Genomic DNA, 18,852 nt, shown 5'->3' with positions numbered 1-18,852 from the left:
CGCCGCGGAAGAAGCGAGAGAGCGAGAGAGACGCCGGCCGGCCGCCCCTGCCCGCCTTCCCGCGCTCCGAGGCTCCCGGAGAGACCCCCGCCTCCCGCCCTGGAGAAAAGGAGGGAGTCTCCCGGCCGGCGCTCAGCTCCGCTCCGCTCCCCCTTCGCCCGCAGGACGCCGCCTCTGCCGGGATGGCCCGCTGGCCCTCGGCCGCCCTGCTGCTGCTGCTCCTGCTGGCCCGCATGGCCCGCCGCTCGGGTAGGTGGGAGCCCCGGCGGGGCCGCCCCCGGGAGCAGCTCCCGCCCAGGCCGGGAGAGGCCCTTCCTTCCGCCCCGGGCAGAGCTGCGGGTGGTGGGCTGGGCCCCGGGGGAGGCACTGGCCCCTGGACGGCACAGCCCGCCTGGGAAGAAGCAGCCTGTCCAGGCACAGGAGGACGGGATGCGGGAGAGGCACCCCTGGATTTGACCCTCTCCTTTCCGTGTGTGTGGCAGATTCGCTGGCTGTGATGTCCGTGGACTTGGGCAGTGAGTCCATGAAGATAGCCATTGTCAAGCCTGGCGTTCCCATGGAAATTGTTTTAAACAAGTAAGTGGTAAAGACAAATAAATGGAATTCACTGCCACAGGAGGTGGCGGCGGCTACAAGCATAGACAGCTTCAAGAGGGGGTTAGATAAAAAAAGGAGCAGAGGTCCATCAGTGCCTATTAGCCACAGCGTGTATGTATGTGTGTGTGTATATATATATGACTTTTTTGGCCACTGTGTGACACAGAGTGTTACACTGCATGGGCCATTGGCCTGATCCAACGTGGTTTCTCTTATGTTCTTATGTGACACAGAGTGTTGGACTGGATGGGCCATTGGCCTGATCCAACATGGCTCCTCTTATGTTATTATGTGACCCAGAGTGTTGGACTGGATGGGCCATTGGCCTGATCCAACAGGGCTTCTCTGATGTTCTTATGTGACACAGAGTGTTGGACTGGATGGACCACTGGCCTGATCCAACATGGCTTCTCTTATGTTCTTATGTGACCCAGAGTGTTGGACTGGATGGGCCATTGGCATGATCCAACATGGCTCCTCTTATGTGACACAGAGTGTTGGACTGGAGGGGCCACTGGCCTGATCCAACAGGGCTTCTCTTCTGTTCTTCTGTGACACAGAGTGTTGGACTGAAGGGGCCATTGGCCTGATCCAACAGGGCTTCTCTTATGTTCTTATGTTAATGAATGGATGGAAATGAGCCTCAGATGCCCAGGACTCCCAGTGCCTTAATTCAGAGCACAAGGAAGTCATAATCTCAGCCACACAGTGGCTGATCTGTAAGCAGAGAAGAGGACCTGGGTCCTAGTGTGTGTTCATTCTCTACCTGTCCACCTGACAATGGCAGCAGGTGCTTGGAGGCTCTTCTTGTGAAGTGCTACAAGTTCTAGAGTTGAAGCCCAGCACTGAAAAAACAGTTGCTAGTAAACAAAGAAAGAATTCTCTTTAATGTTTCTTCTTGCTCTAGGGAATCTCGGCGGAAAACACCAGTGGCAGTAGCTCTGAAGGAGAACGAGCGCCTCTTTGGTGACAGCGCCCTAGGAATGGTGAGTCTGAGGGTTCTTTTCCACTTGCATTTCTCAGGTTAGTGCTCAAATAATCCCAGATGCAGAATCTCTTTCCCCTCCCCTTTGCCTCATATCTAATTTTTGTGATACCACATATTTTACATGCTTTATGCTGCTATAAGACGCAGGCTTTGATTTTTGGTATGTCGGAAGTAGAAAAAATAAAGCTTGAAATTGCAAAATATAATAGAGAAAGCGTATTATTTGGGCAAAGATTCTTTTGTAGTGTTGCAAGAAGTAGGAGTGCTTGCATATTTAGGTATTAAATTAATCTTTATAACATTGGAAATGTTATGTTATGACTATAACATAGAAATGATCATACTCGACATTTTGTGTAAAAGCCTGCACTTTGTTCATTTCAAAAGTATCCTTCCATCATAGGAGGCCCCCCAAATTTCCTAATTTTTCCCATGGAAAATTGAAAACATCCCCAGGTTTTTTCATGGTACAGATTTTGAGTGAAGAACAACCTTACTTTCAAAATAAGTTTGCTCATTCTAAAAAAGAAAATGTTTCTTGTGGTTTTTTTTCTTCCGGTGGTCTCTTTTGTAAAAATTGGGGGGGAGGTCCTTTTTTGTGAGTGAGGATAATGAAAAAGATTTCCCACCCTCCATTTTATTCCAGTGCATTTAAATCTTTTAACATAGAAAAATGCTTGCATTTTCTGGCAGCTGATTTTCAGAATTCACACATCAGGAAGTCTTTTATATGCTTGATATTGCGGGAAATGAAATGAAAACGCACGGTGTTTGACTTTGAGCATTGTTTGTCTTCAAATGTTCCTTTGCTTGGTATATTTACCGTTTAAAATGAGTTAATTGTTGAGCATTTGTAGCCTTGGTTTCACAACTTTATTGTAAGCTGCATGTGAACGTAATAGCTGTTAAGAAGTGCTACCTTTGCATGCATAAGTGACAATGATTTGGTAACTACTGCTGCTTCTTGAGGCCTGGACGCTCATATTATCATGTTCCCCCCTCTCCCCCACAGTCCATCAGGACCCCCAAGGTGGCCTTCCGATATTTCCAGGACCTTTTGGGCAAGCACATAGGGAACCCCCAGGTGGCGCTGTACCAGTCACGGTTTCCAGAGCATGAGTTGGTGAAGGATGCCCGGAGACAAACGGTCGCCTTCAGGCTGTCGGAGTGAGTGTGGGGCTTGGGGGTTGGGGCTGGTGGGGGAAGTGGGGCATCTTTGCAGTGTGGCACTCAGGGTGCCTCTGCGGGAGCTTGGTGAGTCAGCAGTTGTGGTCAGCCTTAGCTCTTGAAGGTCTGGGAGGTGTGTTTGGTTCTATCACAATGAAGAGCAGGAAAGTACCTCCTCCTCCTGCCAGAGACTCTGCTCCACACTATGATCCCTCCCCCCCTCCAAGCTGACTTACAGACCCGGAAGGAAGTGGACTGTTGTAAGTGAGCATCACTTGTTGGGGGAGGGGGGTTCCTGTACCACAGATTTGGGGCAAAACCTTGCTGGCCTGTCAAGTGTCAATGAGATAATGTCTCAGGGACTACCAATGGATAGATCAACTAAGGCATGAACTGAAATTAAATCAGCCTACTGAAGAAGTTGTGAACGGAAGTTGTGATTAGTATCATAGTGATGTATTATGGTTTTAGTTTTGCACTGTTAGCAATCTTGATGTAATCTCTGTTAGTTAATGTAATTTTTAGCTGCTGTTAGCCGCCCTGAGGCTGCTTGCGGAGAGGGTGGGATACAATTTCAAAGTAAATTAATAAATAAAATAAAACAAGTGCCCTGCTCAGCAGAGGGTGGGGCCCAGTGGAGAAGGGGGCTCCACTTCCATCCTCCAGGCAGCTTTGAATGAGCACACAGGTCAGGCGGCCTCTGTCCCCAGACAGCTGCTGCTGAGCTGCGGTTTCTTTGTTATTCCCAAAGGGCTTCCTGGAGGGTTCCGTGTAGCTCCTGCACAGGCTCGGATTGTGAAGATGTTGGGTTCCTTACAGCCCTCTTAGATGGGGTGCAGAGGGTGCTTTTGGGAGTTGGTGTTGCTGCATTGGACCCTCTCTTTGTTCTTCCTTGCAGCACAGTCCAGTATTCTCCAGAAGAGGTCTTGGGCATGGTCCTGAACTACTCTCGCTCCCTGGCAGAGGAGTTTGCAGGTTTGGAAGAACTGTGTGTGGCTTCAGTTTGTGAGGGAGGGAGTGGAGTGAAAGTGAAACGCATTCAGTAACCACATGAACTCAGGCATATCATGAGGAGGAGGGCAGGAAGGGCTGCACCAGTGCTGAAGTTCTTGTGGCCGCTTCTTACATGCCCAGGGAGATGCTGATGGCCACTTTGGGGTCAAGAGCAATTTCCCTCTAGTCCAGTTTAGCCTGAAATCCTGAAGAGGGTTTTCTGTTCTTTTGGTTTTGCCATCTTCTGGGCGTGGAGCAGATGTCACTGGGGAGATATGAATTTCCTGCATTGTTCAGGGGGTCGGACTGCATGACCCTGGAGGGTCCCTTCCAGCAAGCGTGATGCATGAGGTGACTTCTGCTCTTCTTGCAGAGCAGCCCCTGAAGGACGCTGTGATCACGGTCCCCGCCTTCTTCAACCAGGCGGAGAGGAGAGCCGTCCTGCACGCAGCAAAGATGGCGGATCTCAAGGTTCTGCAGCTCATCAGTGACAACACAGCTGTGGCTTTGAACTATGGCGTATTTCGGAGGAAGGACATCAACGCTACGGCCCAGGTGTCTTCTGGGGGAAGGGGGAGGATTGGAGAACCTCTGCAAAGGGAAGGGGGGGATGCCCATGGAGCCAGGATGGCGCAGCGTGCCTGAGAGACCACGTCTGAATCTGGCTCTGCTACGGAGAAAGCCAGATGCAGGCTCTCAGCCTAGCCTACCTCACAGGCTTGTCATGGGGCTGAAAAAGAGAGCAAGAAAAAAAGATGTGAGCCGCTTTGTTTCCTCATTGCAGAGAAATGCCTGTGCACAGATGAAGTCCGTCAGTAGCTTCCTGTGTGTTGGGGTGTTTGGGAGCTCTGCCCGCTTTTGTATAGGAAGGGAAGACTCTCCGCTTAGCTCACCTCTGAGCCACTGGAATCATAAGAGCAGCAAAGAGCTGGCCATTCTCTCTCCGTGCAGACCTGCTGTGGACAGCACTGGGAGCTGAGTGGCACATCTGGGTTGCTTGTTCCCTGCTTTTCTTAGCCTGTGTTCCTTTTTTCCAGAACATCATGTTTTATGACATGGGGGCCGGCAGCACCGTGTGCACCATCGTGACCTATCAGACAGTGAAGACGAAGGACTCGGGGACCCAGCCTCAGCTGCAGATCCTGGGGGTTGGGTAGGAGCTCTTCCTTTGCAATGGGATCTCTTGGGGAGTCCAGAGGGAGGCAGGTTTGTGAAGCGGAGCCCTCTCTCAGCCTGTGGCGGCAGGACTCACGCAGCGCATGCTCAGGTGGTCACCCCGTGTGGGAGTTGAGTGGAGGCCCTGCTTGTCTTCTGCTAGATTTGATCGCACCCTCGGAGGACTGGAAATGGAGCTGCGCCTTCGTAGCTTCCTGGCTGAGAAGTTCAACAAGCAGCACCCTTCCAAGGATGTGCGGCAGAACCTGCGGGCCATGGCCAAGCTGCTGAAGGAAGCCAATCGCCTGAAGACAGTGCTGAGTGCCAATGCTGACCACACGGCCCAGGTAGCTGCCCTGCCCGGGGGGGGGAAGCAAGTTGCTCAGCACAGTAAAGCACTTGGCTGCTTTTGACTGCATTGGTCGCTGCAAGCATGATGGCTTTTGCAGTCCCAGCTACCACATCACTCAGCATTTGGCCTTCCCTTGCATTGCTAGTGTTTTGTCAGAAGAATAAGAAAGCTCGGTGCCAGAGCATTTCCTCCCCTCTTCTTGGAGCAATCTGGCAGAAAGCTCTGACCTTTCCTGCCTCCCCTTCCCAGATCGAGGGCCTGCTGGATGACGTGGACTTCAAGGCCAAGGTTTCGCGGCAGGAGTTTGAGGATCTGTGTTCCGACTTGTTCCAGCGGGTTGCAGGCCCCGTGCATCAGGCACTGGACAGTGCTGCGATGAGTCTGGTGAGTGCCGTGGTGGTGGCGGAAAAGGCTGCAAAGTCTTATGGCAGCCTTAGAGGGTTTTCAAGGCAGGCGATGGGCAGAGGGGGTTTGCCGTAACCTGCTTCTGGGGCCACCCGGGACTGCTTTGGTGGTGTCCAAGTAACGAGGGCTGACCCTGTTGAGCTTCTGTGTCCCCCAGCAAGGCGGGTGGGGTGGGGTAGCTGCTCACACTGCCTAGATCTGCAGAACCTTTATTGCAAGGTTGGAAAAGAGGAAGCAGCCGGAATTCCTAAAAGTCTTTCTCCACATTTCTAGAATGAAATTGACCAGGTGATCCTTGTTGGCGGTGCCACTCGAGTGCCGAAGGTTCAAGAAATGTTACTAAAAGCCGTTGGCAAGTAAGTGCCAGGCCAGTTTCTTGTTTCCCCCCTCCCCCCCATTCCTGCCAATCTGGCCGAATCCGGGGGGGAACTGACGAATCTCTCTGTGGCCAACCGCAGGGAAGAGCTGGGGAAGAACATCAACGCAGATGAAGCAGCTGCAATGGGGGCCGTCTACCAGGCAGCTGCACTGAGCAAGGCCTTCAAAGTGAAGCCGTTCCTCATCCGGGATGCTGCTGTTTTCCCCATCCAGGTGAGCTGTGGGGGGGCATTAGATGGGGAAGGGAGGCAGAAGGGAGGCGACTCCTGTGGCAGTTGGGCTTGCAGGAGGACGGCCTCTGATTGTGTCTCCTCTGCCTCGCAGGTTGAGTTCACCCGGGAAGTGGAAGAGGAGGATAAATCTAAGAGCCTGAAGCACAACCGGCGGATTCTGTTCCAGCGCATGGCTCCCTACCCTCAGCGCAAGGTCATCACCTTCAACCGCTACACGGATGACTTTGAGTTCCACGTCAACTACGCAGACATGGGCTTCCTGAGCGAGAGCGACCTGCAGTGAGTGTGCTTCTGGGGTCCAGACAGATTCTACCCCCACCCCTCTTGGGGCTGCTGCAGCCAATGGAGCTTGCCGTTTCTGTGTCTAGGAAGGGCCTCCCCTGAAAGCGGGTGGCGAAGCCAAGGAGCCAATAAAAGAATGTCAAGGGCTGGCAGGTTGCTGGCTCCAAGCTGGTGGGGCACTCAGGGCAGTGAGAAGTAACTGGTACTTTCCAGTTTCTGGCTCAACATTAGGAAGAACTTCCTGACCGTTAGAGCGGTTCCTCAGTGGAGCAGGCTTCCTCCTGGGGAGGTGGTGGGCTCTCCTTCCTTGGAGGTTTCTAAACAGAGGCTAGAGGGCCATCTGACAGCAATGAGGATCCTGTGAATTTCGGGGGAGGTGTTTGTGAGTTTCCTGCCTTGTGCAGGGGGTTGGACTAGATGATTCTGGAGGTCCCTTCCAACTCTAGGATTCTAGGGAACTTTGCGTGTCCTCACATGTGAAGACTGGCTGTTCTTGCAGGTCCGCTGTCTGCTGTCTCACCCCTCCATGGAGATGTGGCCATTTTGGTAGTTCTGCTATGGCTCTTGTTTTGGACTTTGCAGGTCTTTTGGGTCCCTGAATCTCACCACAGTGAGGCTGCGAGGCGTGGGCGAGAGCTTCAGGAAGCATGCGGACTATGAGTCCAAAGGCATCAAGGCCCACTTCAACATGGACGAGAGTGGCGTGCTCAGCCTTGACCGGGTGAGTGCAGCCTCTGGCCCTGGGGCAGCGAGGTCTTTGGGGTGGGGCTTTCCTGTCTCATCTCAGTGCTTGTATGTGGCCTCCAGGTGGAATCGGTGTTTGAGTCGGTGATGGAGGACAAACCAGAGGAGGAGTCCACGCTCACAAGTAAGAGCAAATGCACCTGCGTCTTCCGGAGCCAGCAATGCAGCACTCTGCTCAGCCTGGCAGTTGGTTGCTGGGAAGGAAGAAAGACCCCCCTCCCCATTTTGTTGTTGCCCCACAACTTTTCAGTTAAGCAAGCTGAGGCCGCAAGTGCCAGTCCATTTGGTTTGCTGTCCTCCTGGGCCTCAAAGTCTGTTCTGTTGGGGGTGCAACGCTGGTATGAGCAAGAGCTCTTCTAAGCAGAGCAGAGGAAGGGGAGGTGCTTAGCAGAGGAAGGGGAGGTGCTTAGCAATGTCTGGTGCCACCAGATGAGAGTGAAGAGATGCAGCAAAGGCTTCTTTCTGTCTGGTTAGAAGAATGTCAGTGAGTGAGTGTCGCCTCCCTTGAGGCAGCAGCCACGCAGTGCTCAGGTTTTAAGGGAGTCGGAGTCTTTGCCTCCCGGAGAGAGCTGTCATTCAGGGCAATCAAAGTGGCAGACAACCAGCTGGATCCCTGAGCCCCTGAGGCTGTGTGGTGCCTGTTGTGTGGCTCTCCCAGTGCATCTGAGTCTTGTCTCTCATTTGGACAGAGCTTGGGAACACCATCTCCAGCCTCTTTGGGGGAGGCAGCGCTGTGCCAGAAGCCCCTGCAAACCAGACGGAGACTGTTCAGGTGAGTGTGACGCTGCTGGCTGTGGAGCGGGGGGTGGGGGGTGGAGAGGAGCTCAGGTCCTGCTCCGAGAATTGCAGGCGCTCCCATGCAGCATGGCAGGGAGGGGGGCTGTGTCAAACACTTGTTGGGAACTGGCAAAAGCCTGGGGGTGGGCAGCTTTGGCACAGACTCTGTTGCCTGATGGGAAAAGCTTTGCTGTGCTGATCTTTCATCCCTGCCTGCCCAGGAGGAGGAGGAGAGCCCGGCAGAACCCGGAAAGGAGGACCAGAAGGACGGTGCTGCGACTGCCAGGGAAGAGGAGGACAAGCAGCAGGCACCGACGCCATCTCCAGCTCAGGAGGAAGCAGCTGCAGATACTCCTGCAGGGGAGGGACAAGAAGAGAATGCAGGGGAGAAGCTGGACTCCCAGGTAAACATGGAGCATAAGAACATCAGAAGAGCCTGCTGGGTCAGACCAGGGAGGGTCCATCTAGTCCAGCATCCTCTCTCACACAGTGGCCAGCCAGTTCCTCTGGAGGTCCAGCAACAGGGCAGAGAGGCTGAGGCCTTCCCCTGAGAAGAACATCAGAAGAGCCCTGCTGGATCAGACCAGGGAGGGTCCATCTAGTTCAGCCTCCTGTCTCACACAGTGGCCAGCCAGTTCTTCTGGAGGGTCAACAACAGGGCAGAGAGGCCGAGGCCTTCCCCTGAGAAGAACACCAGAAGAGCCCTGCTGGATCAGACCAGGGAGGGTCCATCTAGTCCAGCCTCCTGTCTCTCTCACAGTGAGAGTTCCTCTGGAGGACCAACAACAGGGCAGAGGCTGAGGCCTTTCCCTGAGAAGAACATCAGAAGAGCCCTGCTGGGTCAGACCAGGGAGGGTCCATCTAGTCCATCCTCCTGTCTCACACAAGGGCCAGCCAGTTCCTCTGGAGGGCTGGCAACAGGGCAGAGAGGCCGAGGCCTTCCCCTGAGAAGAACATCAGAAGAGCCCTGCTGGGTCAGACCAGGGAGGGTCCATCTAGTCCAGCCTCCTGTCTCACACAGTGGCCAATCAGTTCCTCTGGAGGGCCGGCAACAGGGCAGAGAGGTTGAGGCCTTCTCCTGGGAAGAACATCAGAAGAGCCCTGCTGGGTCAGACCAGGGAGGGTCCATCTAGTCCAGCCTCCTGTCTCACACAGTGGCCAATCAGTTCCTCTGGAGGGCTGGCAACAGGGCAGAGAGGTTGAGGCCTTCTCCTGGTGTTGCCTTCTGGCTCAGAGATTCAGAAGTGTAGTGCCTTTGAATGTGGAGGTTCCCCTCAGTCCCCAGGGCTAGTAGCCATTGATAGATTCATCCTCCATGAATCTATCTAATTGTCTTTTAAAGCTGTTCATTCCTGTGGCTGTCGCTACATTCTCTGGCAATGAATTCCGCATTTTAATCGTTCTCTGTATAAAGTCGTATTTCCTGTTGTCTCTCCTGAACCTCCTGCCCATCGGTTTCATGGGATGCCCTCAAATTCTAGTATTTGGGGAGAGGGAGAAACAGTTGTCTTGGTCAACATCTCTCTACCCCATGCATAATTTTAGAAACCTCTATCATGTCTCCCATTAGCTGTCTTTTTCCTAAACTGAAAAATCCTAGACTGCAGCCTTTCCTCCTAGGGAAAGTGCCCCCACCCTCTCATTATCTTGGCCATCCTCCTCTGGACTGTTTCCAGCTCTGCAATGTCCTTTTGGAGATACAGAGACCAGAACTATACACAGGATTCCAAATGAGGCCACACCATAGATCTCTAGAGAGGCCTCACAATATCCCTGTACTGCTTTGTTGCTTGAATGGAGTACTGAAGAGGGAAGACCTGGAAGACAGGAAAAAGCAAGGGGGGGAAAGGGAAAGGAGGAGCTCTTTGGTGCAATGATAAGGCAGCGTCAGAAGGGCTCCAGTTGAATGGAGCAAGTGGGGGAGCAAGGCTGGGCAGTTTGTTTTTCAGAATGTGGGGCCTTGTCTATTGAAGAAACAGGAAAAACAACAACCTGGGTTCACAGTTCATATTACAGGAAATACAAATACTGTGATATACTGGCTAATGCATTTTGTAAAACTTTTTCCAAGAACCATACAAATCTTTTGTCACATTATAAAGAAGTACAGCCTTACAATATTACAAAGAAAAGTTCATCCAGGGAGCACCCGGATATGGGCCCATTTTGTCAAAGTCTTCCTCAGGAGTATTCCTATTTAAAGTTTTCAGCCTCTTGTTACAATTCAGTGTGTATACTGGGAGCAAGCCAGTCCTTAACCTCTTCTCTGAACAGATGCAAAAGCAAAATGCTGTCTTAATAGGAGCCAGCCAGTCCTGAAACTCTTCTCTAACCAGATGCAAAAGCTTTCTGAGTTTTGCTGGCAAATTGTTCTCTCAGGTGGTATTAAGAGAGCATTTTGCCAGCAAACTCCAGAAGGCTTTTGCATCTGGTTAGAGAAGTGGTTTGGGACTGGCTGACTCCTAATATAAATCTAAATACTTAAGTGGCATAGAGAGGATGATATTTTGAATAAAATAAAGAGATTGCAGAGAGCATTTTGCCAACCAAGTTCAGAAGGCTTTTGCTGCACATTGAGCTCTTTGCGGTGGGAGGGCTTCTCTCATGTTCAAGTGTTGTCTGAGCTGGCTCTCTAGAGGAGAGATTCCACTTCTTAAAATCCTTGGCTATGTGTACCCTTTCAGAGATGCATGCTGGGCCTGCACGGCCCTACTGACTCCCCCTCTGAAATGTGGCTGGCCTGTGGATTTTGCCAAACACCCAGGTAAGAACACCCTGCGAGGAACATCTCTTGATCCTGAGATCCTGTGTCCTCTGCAGGAAGCCAAAGAGAAGCCGGGATCCGGGAAGGCAGAGGAGTCTGCCAAGAGCCCCGGGGGTGACCATGCCAAAGCGCAGGAGACGGCAGAAGAAGGAGAGAAAAAGCTGAAGCCTCCAAAGAAACAGAAGCTTGTGGAAGAGATCACTGTGGAGCTCGATGTTAATGACATCCCTGAGCTTCTGCCGGAAGAACTGCAGGACTCCATCAAGAAGTAGGTTGGGGTGAATCTCCAGGCCATCCTTCGCCCCTTCGCCTGTGAGTTGAGACGGGTGTGCTGGGAGCGCAAAGGAGTGCTTTTTGTTGTCTGCTCTTTTGAGACCTGGTTCTCTTCCCACCCCAGGCTGCAGGAGCTGACTGCGAGAGACCTTGAGAAGCAGGAGAGGGAGAGGGCAGCCAACAGCCTGGAGGCCTTCACCTTTGAGACCCAGGTAGGCGGAGGAGGGGGCCACGGGCGGCGATGCTTCAGGTCCAGGAAGACCCTTCTGCCCCTTTGGTGGGTGCTTTCCCCACTCGGGCCCAGTTAGTCCCCACACCCCTGCAGTGCTGCTCTGCCTCCCTTCCCACCCCCAACCTCCCGTCTCCCCCGTCTTTCTGACCTCCCAGCCAGCTTTTAAAAAGTTTTCTTCAGTGAACCAGGATGTCATCTGGGGGGTGGGGGTGCCACATGATACACATGCAGATGGCACCTGTTGCTGTGGGACCATTTCCTTTCTGCACGTCTGGAGTTGCAGAAGTCGCAGTGTGCATGTGTGGCTCCTTTGTGTAGGTTTCCTTGGCGCCCTCTTGGAATGCCGCTGCTCTTCTGCTGGGCGAAGCAGAGGCTGCTTTGCTTCCTGGGGTCAGGCTCATTAGATCAGGAAGAGCTCCTGTTGGAAGCCTGAAGAGCCTGCTGCACTTGGGAGAACAGACTCTTTGCCTCTCTTCCCAGGACAAACTCTATCAGGAGGAGTACCAGCTTGTTTCGTCTGAGACAGAGAGGGAAGAAATTCTCCAGAAGCTCAGTGAAGCCTCCAGCTGGATGGAAGAGGAAGGCTTTGCAGCCACCACTAAGGTTTGGGACTTCCTTAAGTCGGTTCACACCATTTGGCCTACTGTCCTCCTCGTATTAGCTGGAGATCCCTGGGGCTTCTAGCATAGCAAGCATGTGCCATTCTTCTGGGCCACGATGCCGCCTGCAGTGTGCCTCTTGGGAATTATCCTGCTTCCAGCGGGTGTATTTGTTTTCCAGGGGCTTAGGTTTCCTCAGACAGGGCCAGGAGGTGGGAGCAAGTAACTGTTGGATTGCCATGGCTCTCCCAGGCAGCACAGCACCCAGCTGGTCCTCCCTTCTGACACTGACCTAGCCCTCCCGGCCACAGCCCTTTCCTCGGACTGCTGCTGGCTGAGGTTTGCACCACTCCAGTCTGTGGTAAATGTTTCATTTCTGCTCCCATTCACAGGAACTAAAAGAGAGGCTCATGGAGCTGAAGAAGTTGTGCCGGGGCCTTTTCTTCCGCGTGGAGGAGAGGAGGAAGTGGCCAGAGCACCTGGCGGCTCTGGAAAGTTTGCTCAATCACTCCACCATCTTCCTCAAGTACGAGCGCGCGGGGTTGTGGGGGAGAACTGCAGTTCCTTCAAGCTCTCTGCTGTGGGTAGTTCCTGAGAGAAGCTGAACTGGAAACTCTTAAAGCCTTAAGGGATGTTTAATATGGAGAGAAGGCGCCTGAGAGGTGATATGTTCACCATCTTCAAGTATTTGAAGGGCTGTCATAAAGAGCAGGGTTTCACAAACTTTCCCTCCCCGTGGCCCGATTATTTTTACACTTCTCCTTCGTGGCCCACTAAAATTTGGGGGTGGAGCCAGAAGACAGGAAATGATGTACAAACATGCTTAAAACTCTTGCAATATTTTGCTTAGGAAAGGTCGGAGAAATGTGGGATTTTGCAATACGGGTTTAAAAATAAAACACAAAGAAAAAGCACAAGGATCACACAGCAGAAAACTAAAAATATAAAATGCTCTCAGCCTGAGAAAACATGAAATGGCAGGCAGACAGGAAGGAGAGAGATGGGGTAAGAATGACAGAGAGAGAGAGAAAGACACAGACAAGACAGAAAGAAAGGAAGAAAGAAAGAAAAGGAAAAGACAGGAAAAGACTGACAGAAAGAGAAAGAAAGAAGGAAGGAAGACAGGAAAGGACTTATTGACAGAAAGAGAGAGAGAGAGACATGAAATGGCAGGGCATTTCAAGCTTCTCTCCCCCCACCCCCTACTCAGATTAGTAATGGGAAGGAAGAAAGGAAAAGAGATGGGAGAGGGAGGGGTGGAAAGAAAGCAACTTTAACTTTCTACCGCTTTCTAATCCTTAGAAATTACTTACAGTTCTCTCCCCAGCTGAATTTTAGATAGATAGATAGATAGATAGATAGATAGATAGATAGATAGATAGATAGATAGATAGATAGATAGATGAATTTATTGTCATTGTTCTCAACAAAAAGAGAGCAACGAAATGAGGTGCTCTTCCACAAACATACCAACACATCAAACACACATATTCATAAACCATTTAAATACATCTGAAACCATTAAACCATTTAAACCATTAAAACCATTTAAATACATCTAAAACGGATAAACATTCATAAAACCATTTAAACCATTTAAACCATTAAATAAACATTCATAAAACCATTAAACATTCATAAAACCATTAAAACCATTTAAACCATTAAATACATCTAAAACAGATAATCCTTCATAACCCTGCATTTAACCTAACCACAGCACTTGGATAGAAACTGTCCTTAAATCTGTTTGTCCTAGCCTTCAACACTCTATATCGTCTACCTATAGAGTGTTAGCAGGTGCACTCCTCCTGTCTCTGAATATCTGTGCACAATGAGGGCTAGAAACATTTTTTAAAATACGGATTGTAGTCCTCAAGAGTCCAAAACAAAAGCCATAGGTGCCTATATTAAAAGGGACAGTCCCTCGCTGCATGTCTCAGTTGACAGTCACAGAGCTCTGGGCCCTCCTTGGTTGCAGTTGGTACACCTTTTCCAGCTCTGGGCGTCCTTCGTGAAGTGGAGCGACTACAACTGTGGGCACTATTCCAAATGCATCTGTGATATAGATTTATGTAATAGCATTAGGATCCTGGCTGTTTTATTTTCAATCCTGTTCCTGACGTGTCACATCAAACCAAAGGTCCTTCTAGTCCAGCACACTGTCTCTAGAGCTGGCCAGCTAGATGCCTTGGAAGCTCACTGGGGAGGCATAGAAGAAGATGATATTGGATTTATATCCCGCCCTCCACTCCGAAGAGTCTCAGAGTGGCTCACAATCTCCTTACCCTTCCTCCCCCACAACAGACACCCTGTGAGGTAGATGAAGATATTGGATTTATATCCCACCCTCCACTCCGAAGAGTCTCAGAGCGGCTCACAATCTCCTTTACTTTCCTTCCCCACAACAGACACCCTGTGAGATGGGTGGGGCTGAGAGGACTCTCACAGCAACTGCCCTTTCAAGGACAACCTCTGCCAGAGCTCTGGCTTACCCAAGGCCATGCTAGCAGGTGCAAGTGGAGGAGTGGGGAATCAAACCCAGTTCTCCCAGATAAGAGTCCGCACACTTAACCACTACACCAAATAGCTGTACCCCAGTTTTTGCCCTGTCACCCATTATTTATTTATTGTTGATATTTTAATCTATTTTTTAGTTTCTTTCTATCAGTTGGAGGCATGGTATTTTTAATCATCACAGCATCATTCTAGGGCAGAGGTGTCCAAACTTGCTTAACATAAGAGCCACAGAGAATAAAAATCAGATGTTTGAGAGCTGAAAGACATGAACATCAAAGGAAGGAAACAGAAAGAAAGAAGGAAAAAAACAGAAAGGGAGAAAGAAAGATAAAGCAAATAAAGGCCCTTCAGGGGCCTTTTGGGACGTTGTAACTGACCTGGTGTGGGGAAGGGAGGGAGGAGGGGGGGGAACTAGGCACAATGGGGGGGGGAGGCAAAGCCTAGTTCCCCCCCTTCTCCCTACCTCCCTTCCCCACACCAGGTCAGTTACAATGTCTGGAAAGGAGCTGCTCAGGGCTGTGTAAAGGGCCCCCCATCACCCGATCATGGAAAGGGCGCTACCGCACCGCAGTAGGGCTGAGCGCCATCGGCAGCTCCTCTCCCCCCCCGGATCAGAGGGACACCATAAGAAAGCTGGGGCCGCTGCTTCGCCAGGGCCTGGTTGATTGGAAGTCATTTGAAGAGCGCGCTGAAGGAAGTGAGAGAGGGGCGAAACTCCTCCTCCTCCAGCCTGCTCTTCAAACCTCGAATCAGGCCAGGCCCTGGGGAAGCAGGGAGGGGGGGTGGACCAGGGTGGGCTGGCAGTGGCGGCGAGCTGAGCCTCGTCCTGAAGGAGCCGCATGTTGGTGCTGCAAGGGCAGAGGCAGCAGCAGCAGCAGCAGGGGGGGTGTCGGGGCAGGGAGTGAAGGCCCGGTTGCAAACAGGCTGCATACTGGGACCGGTCCCCTCCCCGGGAGTTGGGAACCCCTGAGTAGAGGATGGGGTGGAACTGTTTTCTGTGGCCCTGAAAAGTAGGATCAGAACCAATGGGTTGAAATTAAATCAAAAGAGTTTCCGGCTCAACATCAGGAAGACCTTCCTGACCGTCAAAGCAGTTCCTCTGGAGGTCCCTTCCAACTCTATGGTTCTATGAAAGCATGGTGATGTCAGCCAGATCAGATCTCTGCAGCCAAAGAGAGGAAAGGCAGGGCAGGGGTGTGGCTGGGCCGCCAGGGCACTGGGGCTGTGCAGGTGAAGGAACTGGGGCAGAAGTAAGGATACTTTGCTTGGGTGTGCTTCTCTGCTCTGTTTTGCACTCTGTATAGAATCTGGAGGTTTGGTTCCCTGTCTGAGTTAAACAGGGAAGCCCAGATACGCTGAGCATGACGTGCCCTGCTGGGCATAAGTGAGTTTAATGTCTTGGCTAGAACTGCAGAGACCAGCACCAAAGCTCTGCGCAGCTGTAAATCTCACTGGGTGATCCTGGGCTACTCTCACGGGGATGAAGCAGAGGAGCAGGAAGCCGTGGGTGCTGCCCTGACCTCCTCAGTGGGAAACCAGGGGGACAGGCAGAACTTGTGAGGCCAGACTTCCTGAAGGGGCACAACGCCCACCTGCCTCTCCAAAACCTGTGTTGCTTTGAAATGGCCATTGGCCAGCTCTTCTTTCTCCTTCCCTCTCACTTTAGCACCACCTTCTTGCGTGTCTGTTTGAGGCTCCAAAGGCCACTGCTTGTGTCTTCTGGCAGAGCTGAAGGGACAGCTTGCCTGGCAGTTGGGGGAGGCTGGCTGCCCACAGTAGGGAGGTGATGGGAGGGCTCAGGAGCCGAGTGCCTGCTTTCCTGGCATGATTGGTCCCTGGCATTCCCAGGTCAAGGAGCTCCTGCTGGAGCCATCTGCAGAATCCTCGCTTGGGGGACTTGGCCTGAGGCCACTGCTCATGTGTGCCTGCTTGAGAGTGTGAGGAAATGAGCCAGGGTCTTGTTTGCTTCTCAGGGGAGCACGAATGATTCCAGAGGCTGACCAGATATTCACAGAGGTGGAATTGAGCACCTTGGAAACAGCTATCAATGCAACAGCGGTAAGAAGGGTGCTTGGGAAGGGATCTTCTCCTCACAGCATCTTTTGGTCCCCCCTTTGGATGGCACAGTTTAGTTCACATGTGATCCAGTGATGTAGGGGGAGCGGGGGGGGGGGGGAAGGGCAGCTGCAAAGGGGGAAAGACAGAACTTGCCTGGGTTGGTGCCCAGCAGAGGGCAGCACTGAGAGCGACAGGCCTTGCCGGTGAAGGATTGCTCAGGGCTGATTTGTCATTCCAGCTGTGGAAGAACGAGACGCTGGCTGAGCAGAGCAGGCTGGCCCCCACAGAGAAGCCCGTCTTGCTCTCCAAAGATATTGACCTGAAGATTGCCGCCTTGGACAGGGAAGTCCAGTACCTCCTCAACAAGGCCAAGTTTGCCAAGCCCAAGAAAAAAGAGAACACCACAAAAACAGAAGCTGGCAAGAATGCCACTGTGCCTCCCGAGAGCGAGAAAGTAATTCCTCCAAAGGAGGAGAAGCGAGAAGGTGAGCAGGGAGGCAGGAGTTTAAGTCCTCTGGATACTTGAACACCACAGTGAGCAGAGTGGTCCTCAGAAGACACCCCCCCCCCAAAAAAAACCTGCATGATGAAAATGGCTGAGGGTGGGGGTCTGCACCATTGCATGTGTCCCAACAATTCTCCAGTTGGGTGCAGCTTAATCCAGACTGCCTAACTGCGTTTTTTCATTTCTGCTGGGACAGAGAAACCAGATGATCCCAGCCCAGTCAAAGAGCCCCCCACACTGGAGAGCTTCGTATCGGACGACTCAAGAGCAGACGCAGGTAAGGGGTAGAATCAGCGGGCTGTTAGGACCAGTCTTCCTCTTGCCTCCCTGGCAGCTCCTGGACTCTGCATTCACGAGCAGCAGAAGGGGCTTTCACAGGGTGGAACAATAGAAGGCAATATATCCTAAAATAAGTTGTGTTTCTGCCATTTGTTTTACCCCTGCCCAGCTCTCCTTATCTGCCATCCCTGGAGTGCCCTTTGCACAAACATTCTCAGGTTTTCTTAAAAGAGAATCTGCTTCCTTCCTTCTGCTCATCCCTGTTTCAAATCCTGTTGTTATTCAGCCAGGCTAGGTATTAATAATGAGCCGGGGCAGGTTTTTCTCTGTGGATGGCCCCACAGAGAAAAAGCCCCATTTGTTCCGGCCATTGCCTTGTTACACAGTTTGAGAGAGAGAAAGCACAAGCAGGCCCTGTGATCTTTTCTGTGTGCCATGACGATTCACCAATCTCTTGTAGCTGGAAATATTCTTTTCTGGACGTTCTGAGTTGAGTCTCTTGTCTTATGTGTTGCTGAATACATATCCTGATTAATTTGCTTCTCTTTTATTACAGACCAACAAACAGAAAAGAAGCCAGAAGCAAGAGAAGACACCAGAAAAAACGAATTATAACAGTTCTGAAATGTTATTTGTCAATGTCTATTTATTTGCAGTTAACTCCATTGTTTTCTTAAGGGACCTGGTTGGTGGATCACGGCAGGCTGAAAGTAGAGCTGTACATTCCCCCCCCTTCCTGTTGCTGTTGGGGATTTCCTGGTTGCTACTGTTGGTGTGTGTTGTCTCTGTTTGCTGTGTCAAGGATGACACAGAGTTCCATGCTGGCTGCCCCCCCCGCCCCGTTTTGCAGCACTTCCACTGGAATTATCACAGCCACCACCCGCTGCCTGTCAAACTGTTTTAGGCACTAGTACTCTGTGCCAGGCCTCATCCTGCTAAGAATGGTGTGTGTTAGCTCCATTTAAATGGAAACAACTTGAACCCTCCAGCTGTCGCTTTAATGTGGGGCAGAGCAGTTGATGCCATTTCTCCATACAACAAAAACTGGTGAAAAAGCAGCAGAGCCTAAAGGAAGGGACTCCTTGAGCCACACAACAGGCAGCCGGAAGGGTGCCAAGGAGCCTGGCAAGTGTTTGCTCCGCTGCACAAGTCCTCCTTTTGGCAACTTGTCCTGCCAAACGTTGGTAGCTTTGGAGGAGCTGGTGAGGCCCTTCCTGTTCCTTCTGCTGGAACCCCAAAGGGCCTTCCTGGCTGCTCCGGTGGGACTGAGCCACAAGCAGTCCTCATGTGCTGTCTCTGTTTTGCTCTGCAGCACAGCTCTCGCCAGTGAGCTTCCACTAGCATTCCCTGTCGCTCTGGGAAGGCAGTGCCAGGTTTGCTCATGGAATATGGAAGCCTGGGCACCCTGCCAAAGAGCGCCCCTTCCCTGTGCCTGTGCACGCACCTTCTGTTGAATGAAGGGAGCTGGACATGCCCCCCTTCGCCCAGCTAGTGAGCCTGAGGTTTCAGCTTTCAGCAGCGGAGGCTGGAGACAAAACACCAAGCGGCTCC

The 18,852-nt window shown here is 51.7% G+C and overlaps 1 protein-coding gene across 1 annotated transcript; it reads left to right on the top strand.

The window, feature by feature from the left end:
- Positions 1 to 33: 33 nt before the first annotated feature.
- On the top strand, positions 34 to 17,932 carry HYOU1 (hypoxia up-regulated 1). The gene is made up of 24 exons (XM_060250891.1): positions 34 to 249; positions 483 to 576; positions 1,505 to 1,583; positions 2,598 to 2,752; positions 3,651 to 3,727; positions 4,119 to 4,300; positions 4,783 to 4,898; positions 5,064 to 5,247; positions 5,502 to 5,636; positions 5,931 to 6,013; positions 6,116 to 6,248; positions 6,360 to 6,547; positions 7,133 to 7,271; positions 7,358 to 7,418; positions 7,984 to 8,066; positions 8,293 to 8,475; positions 10,892 to 11,103; positions 11,233 to 11,320; positions 11,821 to 11,943; positions 12,332 to 12,465; positions 16,433 to 16,517; positions 16,756 to 17,002; positions 17,219 to 17,299; positions 17,858 to 17,932. The coding sequence occupies exons 1-24, from the start codon at positions 183 to 185 to the stop codon at positions 17,914 to 17,916; spliced, it is 2,988 nt and encodes a 995-aa protein (XP_060106874.1). The 5' UTR covers positions 34 to 182; the 3' UTR covers positions 17,917 to 17,932.
- Positions 17,933 to 18,852: the final 920 nt, after the last annotated feature.

The sequence above is a fragment of the Heteronotia binoei genome, chromosome 12 (assembly GCF_032191835.1).
Source record: "Heteronotia binoei isolate CCM8104 ecotype False Entrance Well chromosome 12, APGP_CSIRO_Hbin_v1, whole genome shotgun sequence".
NCBI classification, from domain to species: Eukaryota; Metazoa; Chordata; class Lepidosauria; order Squamata; family Gekkonidae; genus Heteronotia; species Heteronotia binoei.
The sequence above is the reverse complement of the archived record's forward strand: the minus strand, read 5'-3'. Positions and strand labels throughout refer to the sequence as shown.